This window comes from Hibiscus syriacus, unplaced genomic scaffold, assembly GCF_006381635.1.
Source record: "Hibiscus syriacus cultivar Baekdansim isolate YM2019G1 unplaced genomic scaffold, ASM638163v2 tig00111099_pilon, whole genome shotgun sequence".
Classification (NCBI taxonomy): Eukaryota; Viridiplantae; Streptophyta; class Magnoliopsida; order Malvales; family Malvaceae; genus Hibiscus; species Hibiscus syriacus.
Window position 1 is genome coordinate 467176 of NW_024062984.1, and position 23026 is coordinate 490201.

Below are 23026 nucleotides of genomic sequence, written 5' to 3' on the forward strand. Positions count from 1 at the left end.
AACCTAGAAGGCATGATGAAAGTAGCAATCGTGTCCAAATTGAATAGCTCAGAATCTAAAAACATGAGAGCAAAGAGGTTCTATGTGTATGCAATCATCCCAAGGTCAAGGGAAAACAAGAACCAAAAATCTCTTCTTTCTTTCTTTATTTGTGTGTGTTTGCTTATGTTAAATTAGACCGAAGAGAAAACCTGATATTCTGCTTCCACTGGAATGCAATCCAGGGAATATGGTTGTTGCAGACGAGCTATAATTCGATCCTGCCAAAATAATGAAGAGGGGAAACATAGTCAGAAAAATAAATAGTCATCTTGGTCGTGTGATCTGAAAAGAGTAACATGTAAGGGAAATTAATATTTCTTGTAGGAACCATCATAAGGTGTGCACAATAAGAAAACCTGAAATTACCTTATTTTGAATAACATCTTTCAATATAGTAGTAATCCTCGCCAGTGTTTCACACTTCTTTTCCATTTCACTCACATGTGTAAGGTGTGCAACATTTTTATCATCCTATGAATACCATAAAAGGGACAGTTAAAACAAATAGCAGACATGCGGGTAAAAACTTGCGCTGTACTCAAATCGGCCATATTAAGTTAACAAACATACATTGTTTCAACAGAATGCTCAAAATTTTTATATAATTTTTTTTAAATATATACTAAAAATGGAGTAAAATTTAAATAAACATATTATGCTACTGAGATGTTAGTTTGTTTTTTATTTATTTATTTCTGTTTTAAACAAACAAATCAGTAACTGAACTTCTCTTTTGTTTCATTTTTAATAATAAATCCAACCCTCTTAAATACTGAGTTTAATTTCTCCTGGTCAACTATAAATCTGCAATACTATTCGAAAGTCCCAAACAATAAACCTTACAAGAAGTACGAAAGCGATGTGGTAAATAAACCAGGAAGCTTACCTTTCGGCCTTGGAGTTCAACTTGCAAATCTGCTATTTTTCTCTGTGCAGTGGTTAGCTCTCTTAATACCTTTATTAAGTCATCACCCTTTTCTCCAGTAGCAGATGATAAGTTTTGCACGTCTTCCTATAGAAGAAAAACAACGTTATCTTTGATGCAATTTCAACATATCCATCCATCAATTTTCTAGCTCTACCCATAAACTTGTAGATTCAACGTGTATAACTGATCGTCATACATCAGAGTAAAGAAAAATGCCAATAAAAAAATTTACAATTATAAGCAAAAGGAACAAATGAATTTGGGAAACCTATTCAACGTATCTATATATTCAAACAAATTTGTACACTAATGGTTCCATAGATAACAATGTACAAACCATTTATTCAACACAATTAAAGAATAAAATACTCGAGATATAGGTTCGAGACAATATATCTGAGCTTCAATTGATTTGTCGTGTTAGTTGACTACCAAAACCACTACGTCTTAAACGGTTAAATGAAAATCTGAGGCTTCAGCTGGTGCTCGGGAAACCTAAATTTACAATTCCAGCAAAGAGATCATATGGTTTTGAAGGTTAAATTCTTCTTAATTGGCCATTAAAAGAAGGAAGAGGGAATAATGCTAAACTATTTCAGCATAAGCATCAAAACCCAAATTCATCCCACAAACTGCAGCAAGGAACGATGATATATCATTCAATTGCTTAGCATAAAAGATCAGGATAACAGAGCATGAACATTCACAAGAAACTACTGTCGTTTGAGAGTTTCAGATTTGCAGAATTCGAGTGTCTGAACTTATAATATCCGTTAACAAAAATCAACCAAACAGAAAGGATATTATAGACGCAAAGCAAATGGAAATGACTGAAAGAAAATAGGATAACCTGAGAAGGAGGAGGGGGCACAGAGAAACCAAGATCGGCGGCAATCGATAGAGCATCGGACATTCCTCCGATGCGCCTCAATGGCTTCTTTCCGACCCATGTCGTATCGGTCGACATTTCACGCCCAAACGCTCCCTTTTATTGTCTCTCGCAAGATCTGAAAGTACTTCCAAAGTACTATAACAAGAAGCCAAAGTTGGTAATTTGAACGGACGGCTAGTCCCCAGATTTGCCAGGCCGGCCTCTGTCTAAGTGTCTATACTTCACTGTTTTTTCAACTTTCACCTTATTTGAATTTAAATTAACTCCTTTAGAATTAAAGAATATAATTATTAAGTATAATAAAAACAAAATGTTAGATCTTAAAGGATTTGATTTTTAGTGTTCGGATGTAATTTGATTTGAATTTAATGAATTTCGATCCAATTTAATTTAATCTAATTAATATTTTTTTTAAATATCAAATTTAGATTAGATTTTATAAGAGGTGAAACCGAATTAGATCAAATTCAAGTTTAATATAAAAAAATTTCGACTGAGGTATTAATATAATTTTTTATATATTTAAGAATAATTACTATAATATTCATTCACATTTAATATTTTTTTAAGTAGGTTATTAGTTTAATGAATAAAATTATTTTTTATATTTATATCAGATCAAATCAGTACGAATTTTTTGTTTAAAATTTAGGTTAAATTTTAAGTCAAATAAAATATATTTAAACTTAGACTAAATGAAATTCAAATAGAATAACATACTGATTAAATCAATTTAAGAAGCTTTTTTGTACTTTTAAACATTGGAAAACATTGTCGTAGAGGCTGTAATGTATCACCTGCCGCAAGCATTTTGGGCCTATAAGCTCCCTTCGGCTTTGTTTCCAATCAACAACCTAAGCCCAAGTTAACAAACTTAGCCCCTGAATTCCTTATCTCCTCAAAATCCAGTTTAGAGATTTAGGGTTTCAACTCCGCTGCACTCTATAAAATCCTACCCAAATCGAAACATGTAACACGAATGCTCATCTGCGGAGGGCGGTGCGCTTTGCTTCTCTTTCTTTTCCCTGTTTATGATCTTAAATATCTTTTGAAAATCTAGAAGAAAAGTGTTCTGAATTCGAAGCCCAATGAGGAAGAATTCCCATAGATAGGAAGTGCCGTATGACATTTTAATCAGCAGCGACAACTCGCTAAGGAATGTCTCCGTCTTCCCATCCGCCAATCCTCGGCCCCTCTGATTCTTGTTCTTAGGTGCTTTGTGTTTGGCCGGGAAATCCGGGTCTTCCTCTTGGCTTGTTATCCTGTGTGAGAGATTTGAAACGGGTCTCTGAGGGTTTATCCTTGGTTTTTTCTATCAATCATTTTCTTATTTTTTATTTTGCTCTTGTTAGAGTGTTTGATCCGATGCCACGTCGCCGGTAGCCAAGAGCTCTGACCGGCGATGCTATGATTGGACCAAGATAAATTCCATGTTTCGCTTGCTGATAGGAACCTGTGGATCTGATTCACTGTGATCTACGGAGCCTTTTCCGGCGATTACACTCTCTTTATTATATTAAGAAATGGATTTATCGAAGCCAGTGAGGATTTGTTTTTATAGTTGGAATTACCGACTGAGTTTTCATTTATTTTGATGTCAATTTTACTGGCTGTCTGAGGCTTCATATGATTTGCTTGATATTTCCCTTTTTTTTTTTTTTAAATAAATTGAAGATAAAAAGTTCCAGCATGACGATTCTGTCTCCCAAGAATGTGAGCTAGAACTTATAAAACCCAACAATGAGAAATATCTCTGTAGGCTCTTAAAACTATTTTTTCCCCGGATTGAGTTGCCACAAATATTGGCTCAATTCTTACAAATGCAGTCTCGAGCAAATGAATTGACTTAGCTTCTATCAGGGAAAAAACGCTAATTAAATCAACGAAAACTTAGATTTTAATCAAACAAATTGTGAGAAAAAGAACTCCGTCTCTTTCCCCTGAACATAAAGATTAGCACTCAATATGTTTGTGATTACCAATAAAAATATATATACTCTAAAATGATACTCTTAATACAGTATCGATACAGTAAGAATAATATCGGTATTATGTATTAAGAAAATTATTTTGTGCTCAAATTTTATTTTAATGAACTTTTAATTATTTTTGAAATTTTTTGAAAATTTTGAATAAATTCAATTTAAGTCTAAAAATATTTTGTCTTAATTTGTTATATCAAAATATTATAAAATATGGTTTAACGTAGTTCTAGGGAAGACATTCATCTGTAGTTTCTTTGACCTTAATATGGAGATGTCTTTGATACAACAATCTGTTCAGTACGCACTTGATATTATGCCTTTAAGTTCTATGGGAGGCATTTAATTGCGAGATGCTTTGATCTCAATGTGGAGATGTCTGCGACACAAAACTCAGTTCAAAACTCGTATGTCACGATCTCTTCAAGTTTAAGTGGAAGGCATTCAACTATTAGCTTGTTTAATCTAAATATTGGTATCACAGAGCAACCCTCATATTTACCAGAAGAACCTCTTCGTGATCAAGTTGCGGATGGTGTTGAGATTGGACTATTCGTTGAACCAAAATCATCGCAATTCAACACGGACTCTAATGATGATGATTTAGATGAAGTTCTCACGATTACGGTACACACTGAACCTCCAGAAAACATGTATGAAGCTGACTATGACACAATGTACGAGCCAGAACATTTATCGACGTTATGCATATTGTCGAGATTCTTAGATGTTTCAGGAATGTGTTATGCGAAACTCAATTGACAGAGCACGCAATCAATAGGGTGCCACTCGACAATAGCACAAAATATCAGAGAGATAACCACCATCCATACATCTAATGAGTCACTCAAGTGAGGTGGGATGCAAAATCTCATTTCTTGAATAGAATAAATAGCTCATTAAAACTAAAACAAATATATATAATTATTATCAAAATAATATTCTAATTATATAATGATAATTTAAAATAAATAATAATATTTAAATACATACCTATGTACCAGCCTTTTGATCAATGAGTAGCTGAATTTCTTCCAATTCATCTGGTATATCACGATGATTTTTCTTTGTACATGACCACCTATTCAATGTAAAAAAAAATTAATTATATATGAACTCAATATTGAATTTACCTTAACAATAACGAGAAGACTAACGGATTATTCACGACCAGACATAAAAATGGCATATAATATCACACACATGATTGGAGAAGAATGAGACATCCGTCGATAACATTTTTTCGATAATTAGTTGCTCGACACATTTCTCTATACAAATATGTCAAAACTATGGAGCCCTAACTAAGTCCGCCGACAATGTGAAAATCTTCGAGGTGACGCAACCACATACAATAAACTTGGTTGCGAGATTTAACAAACACCAAGATCCCTCCTATGAGTTGTAATATGCAAGCCCATACAAATATTTTAGCATGCTCCTCGGAACAATATTCACTTAAATGTTGAAAATTTCTAGCCAACCATTATAACGGTATTCGACCAACGTTGAAATTAGGCGGGATACCTCCAAGATACTCCTTACACAAAGAATGTCAATTAACATCTGACACACCATAAATAACATCTCTATATATCGAAAGCCCCAAATATATGAAAACATCCTCTAGCGTAATAGTATACTCCTACATTGAAGATGAAATGCGTGTGTCTATGATCTCCACATCTCAATCAATATAGAAATAAGGTTGGATTCAAGGTTACAGTGTCCTTCATATTTCGCTATGTAACTGAATCCAACCTCAACTAAATACGGCCAGACTTGGTATCTCTAACTTAGCGTTACGAATAAATGGATCTAATATGCGGCTATTCCCCTAATTAAATAAATAATATTCAAATTAAAATATAAACTAATACTAAAAAAATTCACAATAATTAAAATAACACAATTTAAAATTATTATCATATCGGTAAAATGACTCGAGATATAATTCTCATATAAACACAGCAACCCACATTTGCTTTTATAATTGAAAAAAGTAATAAGAAAATTAGTAAATTAAATAATAATAAACTATTAAATGATTATAATATAATAAAAAATTATAACTTCTAAAATCGATAGCAAAACTTACTTAAAGCTTGCTACAAGAATTGATAAAGAAGAGAATAAAATCTTTTGGGTGTGGTTTAAGTGTTGTATGGGAGGGAATTTATAGGAGGAGATGGGGACGGGCGGTTGGACAATATTAAAGGGGTAAGTGGTAATTTAATGTGTCAAATTTCTTAAAAAGGCACGAATTATAATTTGTACAACATTCGAGAAAAGCGCGTTTCATGATCCGCGCCTTCTGCCTACATTTGTAAGGTGCATATCTTGAGATGCACTTTATTATCACTATGTCAGAAAGGGTAGGGGTGAGCATTCGACGGAGTCGAGTCAAATTTTTTTTTAAGTTATTCAAGTTGACGAATCTTATTTTACAACTCGGAATTGACTTGAAATTTTTTCGAGTCGAGTTAAATTTTCGAGTTTGTGTTCAAATTTAATTATCAATATTTATAATGTTATGATATTATTTGATTTCAATTTAAATGATTTTTTATGATCATATATATATATATATATATATACACACATAACTATATATTCTTGTGTGATTTTTGATAAAATAATATAATACATGTATATTTATTTCATATATGATATACATATATCATACAGAATTAAGGGACTCGAATCAAATTTAAAAATTCATCCACAACTTATTAAAAAATTTGAGTTATTCAAGTTATTTGAATTGTATTTTACTATTCAATTTGAATTTAATTTTTTTTCGAGTCGAGTTTATGAAATTACAACTGAAAGTCATTTCGATTTAAATTTTATTAATCAAGTTGAGTCGAAAAAATCAGTTTTCCAATCGAATTTTGTTCACCTCTGAAAAAGAGGGTTAAGATCAGTAATATTTGGATAAACAGTGTTTGCTATATAATTATTGATTGTTTTGGCTAAAAAGACCTTAAAAATGATCATTAAACGGTAAACATGCTTGAGCGTGCGTGAGCATGGTGTTGCTGACATATCCTTTTGTTCATTTCCCAATGTCACAACAAAAACAGAAGTAATTACTAGTTTGTCTATTTTCCCCGACCTCATCTGGATCTTCTCTTTCCACAGTCCTTGCTATCTCCCAGTTGTTAGGGTTTGTTTCTTTGTCTCCCTTCCCCCCTCGCTTGATTCCTTCACTTTCATCCCTTCAATTCTCCCTTTATTACACCGTTTCAAACAAAATTAGCCTCCAAAAATCTCATCTTCCTCACATTTCCATTAGAATTCATTGTTCACAAAAAAAAGGAACCCTTTTCATGGCCAAGACCAAACCTGGCAAGAAGGACCTTGATTCCTACACTATCAAAGGCACCAACAAAGTTGTTCGTCGTATGTTTCTCGCTAAACCTATCTCTTTGCTTTCCTTCTACATTTCAAAGAGAACCCAAATTTCGTATGCTTGGAAAGTCTTTAAATTTCAAACCCACAAATGTTTTTGGCTTTTGATATTTGTTTTGTTTTGCAGCTGGTGATTTTGTGCTGATGAGACCATCGGACTCCGATAAGCCACCGTATGTGGCACGTGTGGAGAAGATTGAGGCTGATCATCGGAACAATGTGAAAGTTCGAGTTCGATGGTACTATAGGCCGGAGGAGTCTATGGGAGGGAGAAGACAGTTCCATGGAGCCAAGGAGCTCTTTTTATCGGACCATTATGATGTGCAAAGTGCACACACCATTGAAGGAAAGTGTGTGGTCCACACTTTCAAAAACTATTCAAAGCTTGAGAATGTTGGTGCCGAAGATTACTTTTGTAGGTTCGAATATAAGGTCGCCACTGGCGGCTTCACTCCCGACCGGGTGGCAGTGTGAGTTTTAATTTTTCTTGTGTTATTGGGTTGAGTTTAGGGTGTTTTTTCCCAGTGTTTTGTATCTTTTTAGAGTTCGTTCATCAATTCTCCTTGGTTTATGTTTTGAAGGTATTGCAAGTGTGAGATGCCATATAACCCGGATGACCTCATGGTGCAATGCGAGGGATGCAAGGATTGGTAAACTCGTTACTCATGTTTGTGTGTGTAGAACTGTAGATTGAATCCATTTTTTAGTGGTTTTTGTAATGATTTATCAGCTGATTAAAGTTTCAAATTAATGTTGTATTTAGTTTTTTAGTTAACAAGCTTGGTTTTTTAGTACCTTTTTTTCCTTCAATATTTGATAGTTTGATCCATGGAAAATATTTTTAGTTACTTGTTCAATTATGCACTTAACATTCGTTGATTAATGCTTTTGCCACTGGCCATTATTGAGTTTGGTTGCACTAGCTTGTTTTTGTTAACAAGTTTGGCTTTCTTTGGCACTATTTTTGAATAACTGATAGCTCTAGAAGAAAAAGGATGTTTGCATGTATTTTGTTTGCTTTCATGGTAAATACTTTTGATTTCTAATTGCATTATTCATGGAACATACAATGATGAATAATTTTCCATTATTGAATACTGAGATAGTGTACATTTACTTGTTTATGTTTGTCGAGATAATTTCATTACATTCTGAAGTTACTTTACAATAATGATTTTTATGGGTCCTATTTTATTTGTTATAGTATCAACAAAAATCTACTTCCTATATTGCTGTAGTTTTGTTTTGACTGAAAGTAGTTAATTTAAGGCATTCTAGTGAGCTGTAATGGTAGATTCATTAAGACACATATAAGTATGAGCTAGATCAACTTAAGTTCTTATTGAAAATATAAAACTTTTATTTCCTCATTCGGAATCTTTAGGCGGATCTGCTTTTTCCATCTGATGTTATTTCACTGCTCAGTATTCTTCAGATATGGTTCATTTCCATGTTAACATTCGACATTAACATGTGACATCTTCTTTTGGCCTTCACCTTACCGAATTCACCATGTAAATGTAGCAGTTTTATGATATATAGTTTGATGAAAGTTCATATCTAATGAATCAAATAAGGTTTTAGTTTATTGATATTTTATGGAAAAATAGTGGCTACGATTGAGAATTTAGCTTCTGGTAATGCAGCCAGTGGTGGAGTGTAGAGATTTTCACATGAACAACTGTGGTGTTGTTGTCTTGTTCTCAAAACTTTGGTTTTCACTACATTATTGAAATACCTTAAGCGAACAAATTACAGGAGTCTTAGCATGCACTGCAAAATAATGTTACTTTTGATTGTTTAATTCTATATTATTTGCAGATTAACCTTTTAGGTTATTCAATATTGCAAGAGCTAAAACTACAATGAAAATTCAATGGAGTTGTCTTCTTCTTTGTTGTGGACAAAGAAAGTAAACATATTACATAAGAACTTAATGAGTTCAAATTTTGTAATGTTACCAAATGTAACATGCTGTTTGGTGTGCCTTTAGGGGTGTTATGTATTCAACCTTTTAAACGTATATTGCCTACCTTTTAGTTTTTACATTAGTTTTGGCCTGCCAATATAACTCAGCACTGAGTTGCACTTCTAGTTACTGATGGTTCCATATGGATTGAAAGTACTACTGGCTTGTTGATAATTTGATTTTGGTTTAAACTGTCTAATTATCAACGTTTCAATGTTGACTTCGAGGGACTTTGCATGAGTTATTTGCCAATCATTTTTGCTAGAAATGAAAAACAGTTTTGGTCTCAAGACATGTTTTCTAGTTCTGCTAGAATGTTTAGTATTTTTCTTCCAGTTCCTTGCCAGTGATTCCATTGTATTGTGTGTGACTGTGTGCGAATATATATATATATATATATATATATATATACCTGATTGTACATGAAATTGGATTATCATATCTTCCTGATTAAAGATAAGTATGTTTTTAGGTTTCATCCTTCCTGCATGGATATGACCATTGAAGAAGCAAAAAGATTGGATAAATTTTTATGTTCCGATTGTACTTCAGAGGTTGATGCCAAAAGATCTTTGAATACATTTCCAGTGTCGCAATCCCTTGAGGTAAAGGTTCGAGCATTTTTTTTCTGCCTGCATACATAAATATGTCTTGGTTTCTTATTTTACTTTGTTTAGTTATCAGCAGATTCGGCTATATATTGTCTTGGAAATTAGAACAACATTCGTTATATTTTGATGATGTTCTTGCAATGCGAGCCGTTGGCTCCAAGTTTTTCTCCTGCAACACAAAACTGTAATCAATCATTCCCTTCTTGCAGTCTGCAGTTGAGAACACGCCTTTTAAATTGTGAGAATAGATTCGTAAGGCCTCTAACGATAGAGATACGTTCTTTTCGAAAAATAGGACACCATACGATGTGGATATGCTAAATGATAACATTTATCTTATATAGGTATCTATTAGCCTCTTCTACGAAACAATAAAAGTATGCAAATCGATTTTGAAGTAGCAATAGTGACAGTACATAAAGAGTGCTGAGGTACTTTCACATATTCGAATTCGAAGTTTTGGTATCATCGATGGTAGTGTGATACTGATCCCCGATTCGTAGATACCAAGCCGAGTGAATTTTGGTTGCAAAGATAAGCACACTTGAGTTTTGCTGGCGACTCATAGTTACCTGTTTGCCAGGGAAGGTTTTGATCACCATTTGCTTTGTCACGGTATATGTGGCGTATTTTCCCGAGATCAGGTTTCTTCACGAGGAAATCCAACTAGTTAGCAACTGTTTTATTCTGATTTAATCATCACAATAGATTACCTTGATACTTTGGCATCCTGAACTGAAGCATGTTTTCATGGTAATTAATTAAACACATATTGGTTGTAAGTTCGATTCTAACACCGTCGTCAAATGCTTTTCCTGTCGATGAACACTTGATCTTGTATTTTATTCTTTTGGCTAGGTGGAACCGAAGCGAAGGAGGAGATAACCTGTTATGGTAAATGCGAAAACGAGGAGGTACCGATATTCTTGCACATTAGGTCAACCATTGTTCTTATCAGCTTGGTGGAATCGTACAGTGCAGAGAAGTTACCGTGCTTGCACCCTCCCCTGAAAAGAAGGGCTTATCTTTCATAAATTAGCCACGTTCTCTCATGTTTGTATGTGTGGTTGGACTTGTGAGTGCACTCTCCGCTAAATTTTAATATACAAGTCCTAAACCTTAACAATGGCTGCTGCATGGACTTAAGAACTGGGGAAATCTTCCCACTTCTTTGGTTAATCAAAGCTTCTACTTCTTTGGTTAACCGAAATAAATAAACAGAAATTCGGGTTGTTGGTTTCGTTCCGGTTCGTATCTGTTTCAATGTAAAAATGAATGTCACCAACAATGGTATATCTGTTGACTTGATTTAATGAATATATATAAAATATAATTCCTTTCATTAAAATATAAAATTATCAGCATTTTTTTTAAAAGTTTGAATATTTCTGCATCGTTTGAATTTCAGTGCAAAATGCAAACAATGTTTTACCAAAGCTCAAATCACTATTAAAAATGAAAATAAAATATTTTATTTAAATTTAATTATAAATTACAAAAAAAATTTACACAAACTATCCATTTTAATCTTAAATTTTTTCAACTCGAACATAGTGTTAGATTTAACTATCCATTTTATTAGAATATGTGTTATCAAAATGAACTTATGGGCACAAGCATATTCAACCGGTCATTTCTTTGTCAATATTCGCTCAACACAAAGGTGCGAGTCTATGAATTCTTCACTAGCTATTGCACTGAAACACAAGAATATATATTTAGATGTTGTTCGTGCAATTGAAGATGGAATTAGTAGAATGCGTATGAACGAGTTGAAAGCGGATTACTTAAGTTCCCATACGAAGCCCTTCCAAATCACAAAACTGGTCGACCTTGAAAGCCATGCCGCTGCAATTTTTACCCGCGAATCTTTTCGTGTGTTCCAAGATGAACTTATACGGGAGACATTGTACCGGATTGAGGCAGAGATTAAGTCCTTATCAGATGAATGTCAACATTATATTTTGTCAAAGTACACAGAAAAAAATAGGAAATTTGAAATTAGTTTTGATTCTCGTACGAAAACTCTAATTTGCTCCTGCAAAAAATTCGATACCGTTGGACTTCCGTGTCGCCATCAACTTCACATTTTGAAGCACTTGGACTACACATATTTGCTCGGGACTTTGATTCAAAGTAGGTGGACTAATGATGCGAAGGCTTCTGCACCCAGTTATGTTGATTTGAATGTGTCTCCAGAAGTGATGCAAATGGCAAGGTTTGTTGCTCTACGTTCAACGTCAAGTAGGTTATGCTACATTGCATCAAAGACAGACGAGTCTTTCAAAACCGCAAGAGATGAGATGAAAAAACTAATAGAAGAATTAGAAAACTCTTTTGGTTTGAATGATTCAGTCAACCAGAGCATTGTAGTAAACAACGTTCGTGACCCTCAACGAAAACAACGCAAGCGAAAAGAAGTGCCGAAGAACAAGGTCGAGAAGAAAATTAGGCGATATGGGTACTGCAACAGTGAGGGACATAACAAACTAACATGTCCTCAAGTCAAGCTCAGTTTGAGTACAAGCACACAGCCTACATCAACTGAGTTTTTCGAAGACGGAATGGAATGAAAACGATCTCCATATATCGTAAGTCAACATGACTCCTATTGTGTATAAGAAACATGTACATATAAATTTTTTGAATGAAGGAAGAAAAATCGCGTTACTTAAAATTAGCGACACAATATTAAAAAGTGTCGATATAGGTTGTAGACCTATTCGCTCATAAAACCGATATATTTATACCGGTTATATTACAAAATTATCTATTACATTATAATTCTGGGTTCCGATGTGTAAATGTCGACACTTTTTGACAAGGTATCGACACATTTTTCTTCCATTCTGGACATAAAGTACCGACACAATATTAAAAAGTGTCGATATAGGTTGTAGACCTATTCGCTCATAAAACCGGTATATTTATACCGGTTATATTACAAAATTATCTATTACATTATAATTCTGGGTTCCGATGTGTAAATGTCGACACTTTTTGACAATGTATCGACACATTTTTCTTCCATTCTGGACATAAAGTACCGACACAATATTAAAAAGTGTCGATATAGGTTGTAGACCTATTCGCTCATAAAACCGGTATATTTATACCGATTATATTACAAAATTATCTATTACATTATAATTATGGGTTCCGATGTTTTTTCAATCGACACTTTTTGAAAAGGTATCGACACATTTTTCTTCCATTCTGGACATAAAGTACCGACACAATATTAAAAAGTGTGAAAACTTTGTTATGGATATCATGGAAAACAATGATATAGTAATGTGTTTCGATACATTTGTAAGCAGATGTAAAATACATTAATAACTAGTATTGATATTTCAACAATCCTCAAATGTATATGTATACAGAGAAGCAAATATGGAATAATTAATGAAAATATACACACAATATAATCACACCAAAATATACATACACAAGAATGTTCAAATAATGTACCGACAAACGAAATTAATCCGATGAAAAAAGGTTATTTCTAACGAAGTCCGGAACATTAGAGGCCTTCAACAAATTTTCCAAATACTCTCGTATGTTTTCGCCTTTTTCTGAGGACATACATAAATAATTTTAATTATCAAACTAATGAGGTGCAATTTTACTAACAATAAACTAAATTCGTATAAGCATGAATAAATTTGTGTCATACCTAGAGCATTGTCGTTCGAATGGGAAGCAGCGTCAAAGGTATGTGGCAGCCTGCTTGCCTTTATGTTTAGGTTTTTTCGATTTAGAGTACTATATATAATAAACGGTGGAAAAACACTTGATATTTAAATTAGTATCGACAAAACATTAAACAGTGTCGATACATATTATATACCAATTCTCCCATAAAACCGGTATACTTATACCGGTTAGATTGAAAAATTACCTAATACATTATACTTTTGGGTTTCGATGTTTATGGGATCGACACTTTTTATATATGGATCGACACTTTATGGTTGCACCCTGTTTGCCATTCATTTTGGACCAAAAATATCGACACAAACTACAAAAGTGTCGACACATTATTTAGACATATTCTCTCATAAAACCGGTATACTTGTACCGGTTAGATTGAAAAATTACCTATTACATTATACTTATGGGTTTCGATGTTTATGGGATCAACACTTTTTATATATGGATCGACACTTTATTGTTGCACCATGTTTGCCATTCATTCTGGACCAAAAATATCGACACAAACTACAAAAGTGTCGACACATTATTTAGACCTATTCTCTCATAAAATCGGTATACTTGTACCGGTTAGAATGAAAAATTACCTATTACATTATACTTATGGGTTTCGATGTTTATGGGATCGACACTTTTTATATATGGATCGACACTTTTTATATATGGATCGACACTTTATTGTTGCACCCTGTTTGCCATTCATTCTGGATCAAAAATATCGACACAAACTACAAAAGTGTCGATATATTATTTAGACCTATTCTCTCATAAAACCGGTATACTTGTACCGGTTAGATTGAAAAATTACCTATTACATTATACTTATGGGTTTCGATGTTTATCGGATCGACACTTTTTATATATGGATCGACACTTTATTGTTGCACCCTGTTTGCCATTCATTCTGGACAAAAAATATCGACACAAACTACAAAAGTATCGATACATTATTTAGACTTATTCTCTCATAAAACCGGTATACTTGTACCGATTAGATTGAAAAATTACCTATTACATTATACTTTTAGGTTTCGATGTTTATGGGATCGACACTTTTTATATATGGATTGACACTTTATGGTTGCACCCTGTTTGCCATATTGTAAATTTGCCTTTTACTTTAAAGTGAATTTTGTAGTTATTGTACATACCCTCAATATATATGGAATGACCATTCATTCTCGCACATGATGACAATTATTATGACATTTGGTATAATACAGACAACAATCTCCATATATCGTAAGTATCAACATGACCCTTAATGTGTATAAGAAACATGTACAACAACATACTGCTAACTTTTCTCATCTCATTCATAATTATATTCACATACAAAATTATAAATCGTATACAAAATTATAAATCTTATACAAAATTAACCCTACATTTACATCATTGCATCCTTTTGTTATTCTTATGTATCATGGCAGCTTTTGTTATCTCCTGTCTTCGTTGATTTTGATTGTGGCTTACGAGATCGTTTAATATTCGCGATCGATCCCACTCTCCAACAACCTATATTCAAATTGTCTGAACGTTAAGATTGCTATGCACCATTTGAGGTATCTCTGGCTGCCCTTTTTAAAGGTGATTATTGATTCAATCAATCTCGAATGGATATATTCAGCCCAATTGAATTCACCCTTCAAGCCTTCATCGCAAATGAGCTTCATATGTTCCTTGTTCGTTGACGTATGACCCTTTGGACAAAGAAAGATACCGACAAGGTATAATAGAACTCTGGCCTTCAGCTCATCCCCAACGTAAGATCCACTTTTTATTTCCTCTTCAATTTCAGCATATGTCACCTTCTGCTTCAAATCATATTTGGAGGCAAGTGCTTTCCAGTCCTTACTCTTACAGACTTCTACAACACTTTTGCCTTCATTTTCTACCCCCAATACGGCTGCAACACATGGGATCCCGAGAGGAAATGAAAAATCACTATACTTAGCAATACATTGTCTGACATCAAATTGCGCCATCAAGGATCGACACAATTCCCTCCGAATAGGTCGATCCCTTACTCCTACCAACGATCCAAAACCTATTTCTCCCAGCACATTCAACTGACCCTTCTCCTTAAGGTGTTTAATTAATGAATTCACCCTTTTAATGCTGCATCTTGTCGACACTTCCTACATTTTTTAACAATATATAATGCTATAGTTCTTATATATTTTGTATCAACGTATTTACAAGTTTAATGAATACCTTATTTTCATGTGCTTTCCTCCGTTCTTTGTATTATTTACTATCATTCCTTGACTGTGTGATGTAAGGTTCCTTTTCAGCATCACTCATTGAATTCCATTTGGACCTCACATCTTTTGTCACCTAATATTAAACATAAACGTTTCTTAATCAATACATTAACACTAAATACTACTCAATGTCAATTTCATTTTACATACCGAACCGCTCTGTATGCCATCTTCCTTCATCCTTTTGCATTCGGCCATACTGTCAACATTTAAAATTTGTAATCAATTTAAAGTTTATCGATACTTTAATCCAATTACCATTTGAACAATAATAACAAAAAGACATTGATACTTACTAGAAGTACATATATCCACCCTTTGGTTGCTTTCGAGTCTCAGCCTCAATTTCAAAGTCATCTGCGCCACCAACAATTTTCCAACCCATTGACTCCATTTTTCCTTCATATATCAGTTTACGCAAATCAAATTATTTTGTTACATACACTTTATTCAATATACAAATATAGATAACTACTCTTGTGGTAAAACGGTTTTCTTCAAAAGAATTTAAATGGCCACTACAAAAATGTGTCGGCACATTTATACAACCTATAATATCATTTTCTACCTATAATATTTAATAAAAGTATCGACATTTATATTTTACCTTCAATATCACTTTCTACCTGCAATCGGTCACAAATACTTCTTTACTCCAAAACCCCAAACAACACATAAAAACCCTATTCGCGATTACTGTAATAATAAAAAACTAGGGTTTCGATAACATACTTTTCGATTCGACTGCATCAACAAACAAACAAACATCGTTTTAGAAACGCCTTCTGAAATGCAGCAACAATTACGCTTCGATTTCAAAAACTCGTCCGTTCTATCGGTTTTCAGAGGATATTTAGATATGGCCTTTATATTTTCATAGGATACGTTATTTATATTTAATCGATACAAATACAAAAGTGTCGATACTTTTATGTCAGGTGTCGATACTTTCGAAAGGATAATTACATATTTCTTTGAAAGTGTCGATAATTTATTACACGTACTTACGAAAGTATCGACACTTTCAATATATCCGGTATCGTTTTATCGGTTTTATCATTTTGATACCGGTTTTATCATATTTTTACCTGTTATATCGTTGTGGATCGATATTTTTTTTAAAGTATCGACACATTATAGGCGCTAAAACTGCTTCTCTTTTAAATTCACAAAGTGTCGATCCTTATATCAAGTATCGACACTTTCAATATATCCGGTAACGTTTTACCGGTTTTATCATTTTGATACCGATTTTATCATATTTTTACCTGGTATATCGTTTTGGATCGATACATTTTTTAAAAGTATCGACACTTTATAGGATTTAAAACTGCTTTTCTTTTAAATTCACGAAGTGTCGATCCTTATATTAAAGTACCGACACTTTAAATGTATCTGATAGCGCTTTACCAGTTTTATCATTTCAATACCGGTTTTGTCATAGTTTTACCTGTTATATCGTTTTGGATCGACACATTTTTAATTTAGATCGACACGAACCGACAAGTTAAGTTTGCCGGTTGCACAATTTTTTAATATTTCTCAATGACTTAGACCTACTACATTATTATTAGTCAACATTTCCGATAGCGCTAAACCGAATTTATTAAATATCTTTTAATGTATCTGTTAACGCCGTATATTAACCCGCCTTTCCTGAGACAATTCCTTCATGTACTAAAATTTTGACTGCAAATGGAAAATAAAATATTAATTTTAAAAATTCTGAATAAATAGTGATTTCCTTATATATCATTCACCAACAATCGGTTGGTCTGGTAGGACGAGACACTAGGTTCCTTAAGCAAGATCAGAGGTTCGAATTCTGACGTTTACGAATAAAACAAACTGGATTGGGAAGATCGCCATCGTCTCTGTAATATCGATCTGAATGAATTAATCGGTCAATATATTAGATACTAATTACTAATTAAAAAAATAATTTTCAAATATTCAAAACACGAAAAAATCTAATCGGATTCATTATCGCCTCTAGAATCGGTATCGTTTTTTTGTCTTTTGAAAGTTTCTTTCTGCCTCCTCCTATGCCTGTTCGAAAACCTCAATTCCCCGTGATTTTTTCTATTTCTATTTTCCTTCCATCCAAACAGAAAACTAAAATCCCATTTAGATAGAGCAGAGGGAAAGATCTTAATTTCGTTACCGCTTTTATAGTATTTTTTGGTTTGCTAGGCATTCTCTAATTCCTTTTTTCCTCTCTTTTTGTTGTCGCCCTGTAGTATTTACTTTCGTCTCTTGAATCGAATTTGTTACTAGGGTTTATATGACTATATAGATCATTTTAGGGGCTTTGTTTTCTCCTATTCCTTTGTTTTCTTCCTCTTTTGGCTCGTTCTTGCGCTTTTTTGGATCTATTCAATTTTTTAATCAATTGTAAGTTGAAAAAAAGCCTTCGTCCTTTTCTGTTCTTTCGTTTCTGTAACCTTAGTTTTAATCTAGAGAGTTGTAATATTAAAGGCATTAGATTCTGGATAGATCTTCTTTTTTGTACATATTATTGCACTGTTTTCTTTAATTACTAATATTTATTGTCCGTTGCTTGAATCTGTAAATGATGAATAAAAGAAATGTTTGTAATATGAAGCCTTTCATGTTGGAACCTTAGATAATTGTCGATATAGGGTTAGGGCTTTTTTTAGATATGATCAAGCAGATATTCGGAAAGCTACCTCGGAAACCATCGAAATCATCCCATAATGATTCAAATGGTGATGGAGGAGTCCATGGTAATTCCTCTCCAGGTCCCAATTCCTTTAACAACTCCAAGCCCGGTTCGGCTTCATCGAAATCCTCCAGTTCATCACGGTTGAACAATGACCCTCTTAATTCACATTCATCCAGTTCGAATAAATCGAATCATGGGAAGAAAACAGCCCCTCTTGCAATCCAAGCTGGTCCTGTATTAGCTTCAGGGGATTATGAGGCTTTGCCTAGTTTCCGAGATGTGCCAAATTCAGAAAAGCAGAATCTTTTCCTTAGGAAGTTGGGTATGTGCTATGTGGTTTTTGATTTTAGTGATCCATCTAAGAACCTCAAAGAAAAAGACATAAAGCGGCAGATGTTGTTGGAGCTTGTTGATTATGTCTCGTCTGTTTCAACTAAGTTCAACGAGGTTGCAATGCAAGAGATTGCGAGAATGGTGGCTGCTAATCTATTTCGAACTTTTCCATCTCCGAATCATGATAGCAAGATTATAGAAACGTATGATGCTGAAGATGAAGAGCCAGCCATGGATCCTGCTTGGCCTCATCTTCAGATTGTCTATGAACTTTTACTTAGATTTGTTGTCTCACCGGAAACTGATGCTAAGCTTGCTAAGAGATATATGGATCATCCATTTGTGTTGAAATTGTTGGATTTATTTGATTCAGATGATCAAAGAGAGAGGGAGTACCTAAAGACAATTCTACATCGGATTTATGGGAAGTTCATGGTCCAGCGGCCATTCATTAGAAAAGCCATCAACAATATCTTCTACAGGTTTATTTTTGAGACAGAGAAACACAACGGTATAGCTGAATTACTTGAAATCTTGGGGAGTATAATCAATGGGTTTGCTTTGCCTTTGAAGGAAGAGCACAAGCTCTTCTTGGTCCGTGCCCTGATTCCTCTTCACAAGCCCAAGTGTGTTTCAATGTATCATCAGCAACTTTCTTATTGCATTACTCAGTTTGTTGAGAAAGACTTCAAGCTGGCTGATACCGTCGTCCGAGGCCTTCTAAAGTATTGGCCTGTAACTAATAGCTCAAAGGAGGTAATGTTCCTTGGAGAGTTGGAAGAAGTTCTTGAAGCAACTCAGGCAGCAGAATTCCAACGATGTATGCTTCCTCTTTTCCGTCAGATCGGTCGGTGCCTCAACAGCTTGCATTTTCAGGTACTTATGTTTTTCCTTGTCAGACTGTTATAGCGTTTAGCCGTCTTCTATGACTAAATTACACTATACTTGATCACTATACAATACATTGTTTGAGGTCTTATATTGTATTTTCCTCCCCAAATGTTGCTGTTGGAGTTTTTTTCACATCTTAATGGAAAATATGCTCCCCCTCCAACAAGTGTTACTTTCTAGTTTATTGATATAATATGATTCACCCACAGTTTTGTCCTGATGAGATATGGACATACTGAGAAATATTTCAATTTAACTTGTCTCAGAAAGTAATGGATCTTAGTGTTTACAGCAGATGACAGAAGGGGTTTACTTTCAGGGGGATGATGTGTATTTGATCCTCCCTGAAGATATCACTGTCATCTAGACCATGAATGGCATTCATGAAGAATGCTTATCGTCTGAGCTTCAACCTTGCTATCTATACTTGATGAATAATGTCAGATATCTTTAGGTTAAATTCTACAGAAGGCCTATGCACTGTGTTTTTGGCAGACTTATCCCTCTATTGGAATTTGATCATTCCTAGTCCTCTATTTTTTTTTGGTAATCGCGTCACAAAATCTGATGTAGATTTTTTAACATACAAATATACCATAATCTGACATATACACCTTATTTTTCATACAGCATTACAACTAGACAATTCTTTTCCATCTGTAACAAAAATTGGCAAGGTGTATATGTTACATCATCACATGTTCTTTTAAAAATAAGGCACAATAAATTATTGACAGACTGATCGGGTAGAAGTTACCCTCAGAATGAAAACACATTTCAAAAAGTGTAGAGATTAGAAATGATCAAATTATAGTAAAGAGAATAAATCCTCTAAAACCTTCCGTAGAATTCTACCATAAGTTTTCAACCAATAGTTGATCATATTTGAGTTGAGAGGCTGATGATTATTTTGCTAATGAGTTGTATATTCTTTGTTATAGAAGGTTGATCCTATTCAAATAACCTTAAATGGATTGAACACAGTCAAATGTCTTCTGAATTGACTGCCATGAATGCTCATTCTTGCTTAAAAGGAATGTTATATGCTGGTAAATTTTGGTCTATCACGCTGGTTTGAGTATTTTAATTTGTTATAACATGTTATCTTGGCAGGTAGCTGAACGTGCATTGTTCTTGTGGAACAATGATCACATAAGAAATCTCATCACTCAGAACCGCACAGTAATACTCCCTATAATCTTCCCAGCATTGGAGAGAAACATGCGTCACCATTGGAATCCGGCGGTTCAGAGTCTCACATTGAATGTGCGGAAGATTTTCTTGGATGCTGATCAAGCCCTCTTTGATGAATGTTTGGCCAGATTCCAAGAAGATGAAGCGAAGGGAAAAGATATGCAGGAGAAGCGAGAACTAATCTGGAAGCGGTTGGAAGATGTGGCTGCATCTAAAGCTGTTAGCGACGAGGCTGTACTGGTTTCAGGATCCATCTCTTCTATTGTCATTGACACAAGCCCAACTCCAAAGGCAACGACAGGTCAATGAGAGATGCAACAAATGCAATTTGTAAGAAGTCATTCAATCCATCATAGTAGTGAAATGATCCTCCAGTCCAGGGTGCAACCGAAATGGTACAGCACCATGGGAACTAGTTGATGTCGCTTTTGTTTCTAACAAGTCTCTGACCTCTCCTGAATGGCAGTTGGTTCTCTGGATGTCAAGGTTGCCTCTTCTTTTTAAATGTTCTGGCTGGGTTTACTCATATTTTTATCTTCCTTTTACCCCCTTCCTCTTCCATGATATTAAGTTTCAAGTTCGTGTATTATGACATAAGGGTTTTAGTTTATGAACACATTTCTTTGGATTTACTATTATATGCAAGGATACACATTTCCTTCTTCTGTTTGCTCACTGTACGGATTCAATAATCCATGTATTCTTGTTATCTTTTATGTTCTTATATAATTTTGTCTTCTTAATAATTAGTTTTATATAAATCTTGATACGTTGGTGTGATCATACCATGTTTTAGCTGTTCTTGTAATTTTTAATCGTTCCACCATATTTATTTGTGATGATTGGACGAACAATTTGTTTTTTGGAGCTTGGCTTTCGAATGATATTTCCTAATACGAAGAATTGGGTGAAAAACTATTATTAAGATGGTCTGAGTTCAATACGAGAGACTACGGGTTTTCTAATAACTGTTTAAACACAATACTCTAACATGACAAACACGAATTGTTGAATTATGTCTAAGTGAACAAATGCAGAACAATCATCAAGCATGTCTTGAAAGCTACTACTAATCATCTCCGTAAGCTCGGAAACTAAACGTTTCGGGGATGTCCCCAAGAGTAATTTTGCCAAGAGTAATTTTGGTGATGTTTCTCTTCTTGGCAGCCTTGTGCCAGTTCTTTAGAGACTTGACCGTTTGCTTCTCGAATATTGATTTATTCATGTGACTCTGCAACACGACCTACGACGGCGGCGGATGAGAGCCAAAGCTCGCGGATTTTATATCAACACAATCTCACATCAACGGCGAGGGTTGAGGTCACAACATGGAAGCTTTTGGACGAATGATCGGCGACCTACATACCTCATATCAATAAGAATGACAGCGGCGTAACGATTATGGACGAACATTCGTGAAACAATAAAAGAAGGGAAAACGAAGGAAGGAGGAGGACAAAAATATGGGGAGGCGCGTCTTAATGTTAGAATAAAGCTATGGATTTGAGATTATAATAAAAATGGAATAATCATAGAGTTAGTCCTCAAATATTTTAGGGTTTACTAAACATGTTATATAATTTACAATAATTACAATTTGGTCATAGAAATAATTTAGAGATTTAGGCCGCAATTCCTGGTTTCAAATTTTTATGAAGTATGGACTTTATGAATTTTATTTTCTAATATTATAATTAACTTATGGATTTTATTTTCTAATTTTCTATGAAATATTAACTTTATTTATGATTTTTTATATCTATTTATAATTTATTTTTTATATAAAGTACCCTTGTCGTTCCCGTATTATGTAATTTTAAGAATTATCATTTTTTATCTCCGTCCCCGTATCCGTATTAGTGACATAAGAACTAAGAGCATGAGGGAATTTGTTTTTGAAGATTTATCTCTTTAGTTGAATTGATTATAATAATATCACTTGAGCCAGCACTGCATGAAAATACGTGCAAATCCAAGGTTCTTAAGGTCCAGTTCCCTTCAAATTTTATTATGGTTATTGAGAGGTCTTTTGCCTCCCCACTTTCCCAGGTTTTCTTAGCCGCCAAACACAGGAATAGCAGAACATAGAACAACATAATC

General features: G+C 34.0%; 3 protein-coding genes and 3 non-coding genes across 6 annotated transcripts in view; 5 read left to right on the forward strand and 1 right to left on the reverse strand.

Annotated features, from left to right (window-relative positions):
• LOC120153265 (AUGMIN subunit 2-like) overlaps positions 1–23026 on the reverse strand; it is a 30423-nt gene that overhangs the window by 1535 nt on the left and 5862 nt on the right. Inside the window, exons 2-6 of the mRNA XM_039165253.1 lie at positions 21544–21547; positions 1821–2098; positions 929–1054; positions 409–513; positions 192–260 (exon numbers count right to left, since the gene is read on the reverse strand). Coding sequence (XP_039021184.1) covers positions 192–260; positions 409–513; positions 929–1054; positions 1821–1937 — 417 coding nt within the window. The 5' untranslated portion in view covers positions 1938–2098; positions 21544–21547. The remainder of the gene's footprint in view (positions 1–191; positions 261–408; positions 514–928; positions 1055–1820; positions 2099–21543; positions 21548–23026) is intronic.
• On the forward strand, positions 2945–3159 carry LOC120153377. The gene has a single exon (XR_005518781.1). It is a non-coding gene; the product is annotated as a small nucleolar RNA Z112 (small nucleolar RNA).
• LOC120153376 lies at positions 3222–3367 on the forward strand. Its single transcript, XR_005518780.1, has one exon. It is a non-coding gene; the product is annotated as a small nucleolar RNA snoR2/U65 (small nucleolar RNA).
• LOC120153380 lies at positions 3398–3488 on the forward strand. Its single transcript, XR_005518784.1, has one exon. It is a non-coding gene; the product is annotated as a small nucleolar RNA snoR77Y (small nucleolar RNA).
• LOC120153266 (chromatin remodeling protein EBS-like) lies at positions 6952–11057 on the forward strand. The gene is made up of 5 exons (XM_039165254.1): positions 6952–7249; positions 7386–7728; positions 7840–7908; positions 9700–9832; positions 10697–11057. Exons 1-5 carry the CDS (start codon positions 7177–7179, stop codon positions 10721–10723), a joined length of 645 nt encoding a protein of 214 aa, XP_039021185.1. The 5' UTR covers positions 6952–7176; the 3' UTR covers positions 10724–11057.
• Positions 18110–21672, forward strand: LOC120153264 (serine/threonine protein phosphatase 2A 59 kDa regulatory subunit B' gamma isoform-like). The gene is made up of 2 exons (XM_039165252.1): positions 18110–19717; positions 20846–21672. The coding sequence occupies exons 1-2, from the start codon at positions 18485–18487 to the stop codon at positions 21233–21235; spliced, it is 1623 nt and encodes a 540-aa protein (XP_039021183.1). The 5' UTR covers positions 18110–18484; the 3' UTR covers positions 21236–21672.

What these genes read in the sequence shown, in the direction of transcription:
- LOC120153264 (XM_039165252.1), top strand. Translation starts at nt 18,485, where the DNA reads ATGATCAAGCAGATATTCGGAAAGCTACCTCGGAAACCATCGAAATCA. An exon ending in TCAACAGCTTGCATTTTCAG is followed by an intron (nt 19,718 to 20,845) that starts GTACTTATGTTT and finishes TTATCTTGGCAG; the next exon opens with GTAGCTGAACGTGCATTGTT.
- LOC120153266 (XM_039165254.1), top strand. Translation starts at nt 7,177, where the DNA reads ATGGCCAAGACCAAACCTGGCAAGAAGGACCTTGATTCCTACACTATC. An exon ending in CACCAACAAAGTTGTTCGTC is followed by an intron (nt 7,250 to 7,385) that starts GTATGTTTCTCG and finishes TTTGTTTTGCAG; the next exon opens with CTGGTGATTTTGTGCTGATG. An exon ending in ACTCCCGACCGGGTGGCAGT is followed by an intron (nt 7,729 to 7,839) that starts GTGAGTTTTAAT and finishes TATGTTTTGAAG; the next exon opens with GTATTGCAAGTGTGAGATGC.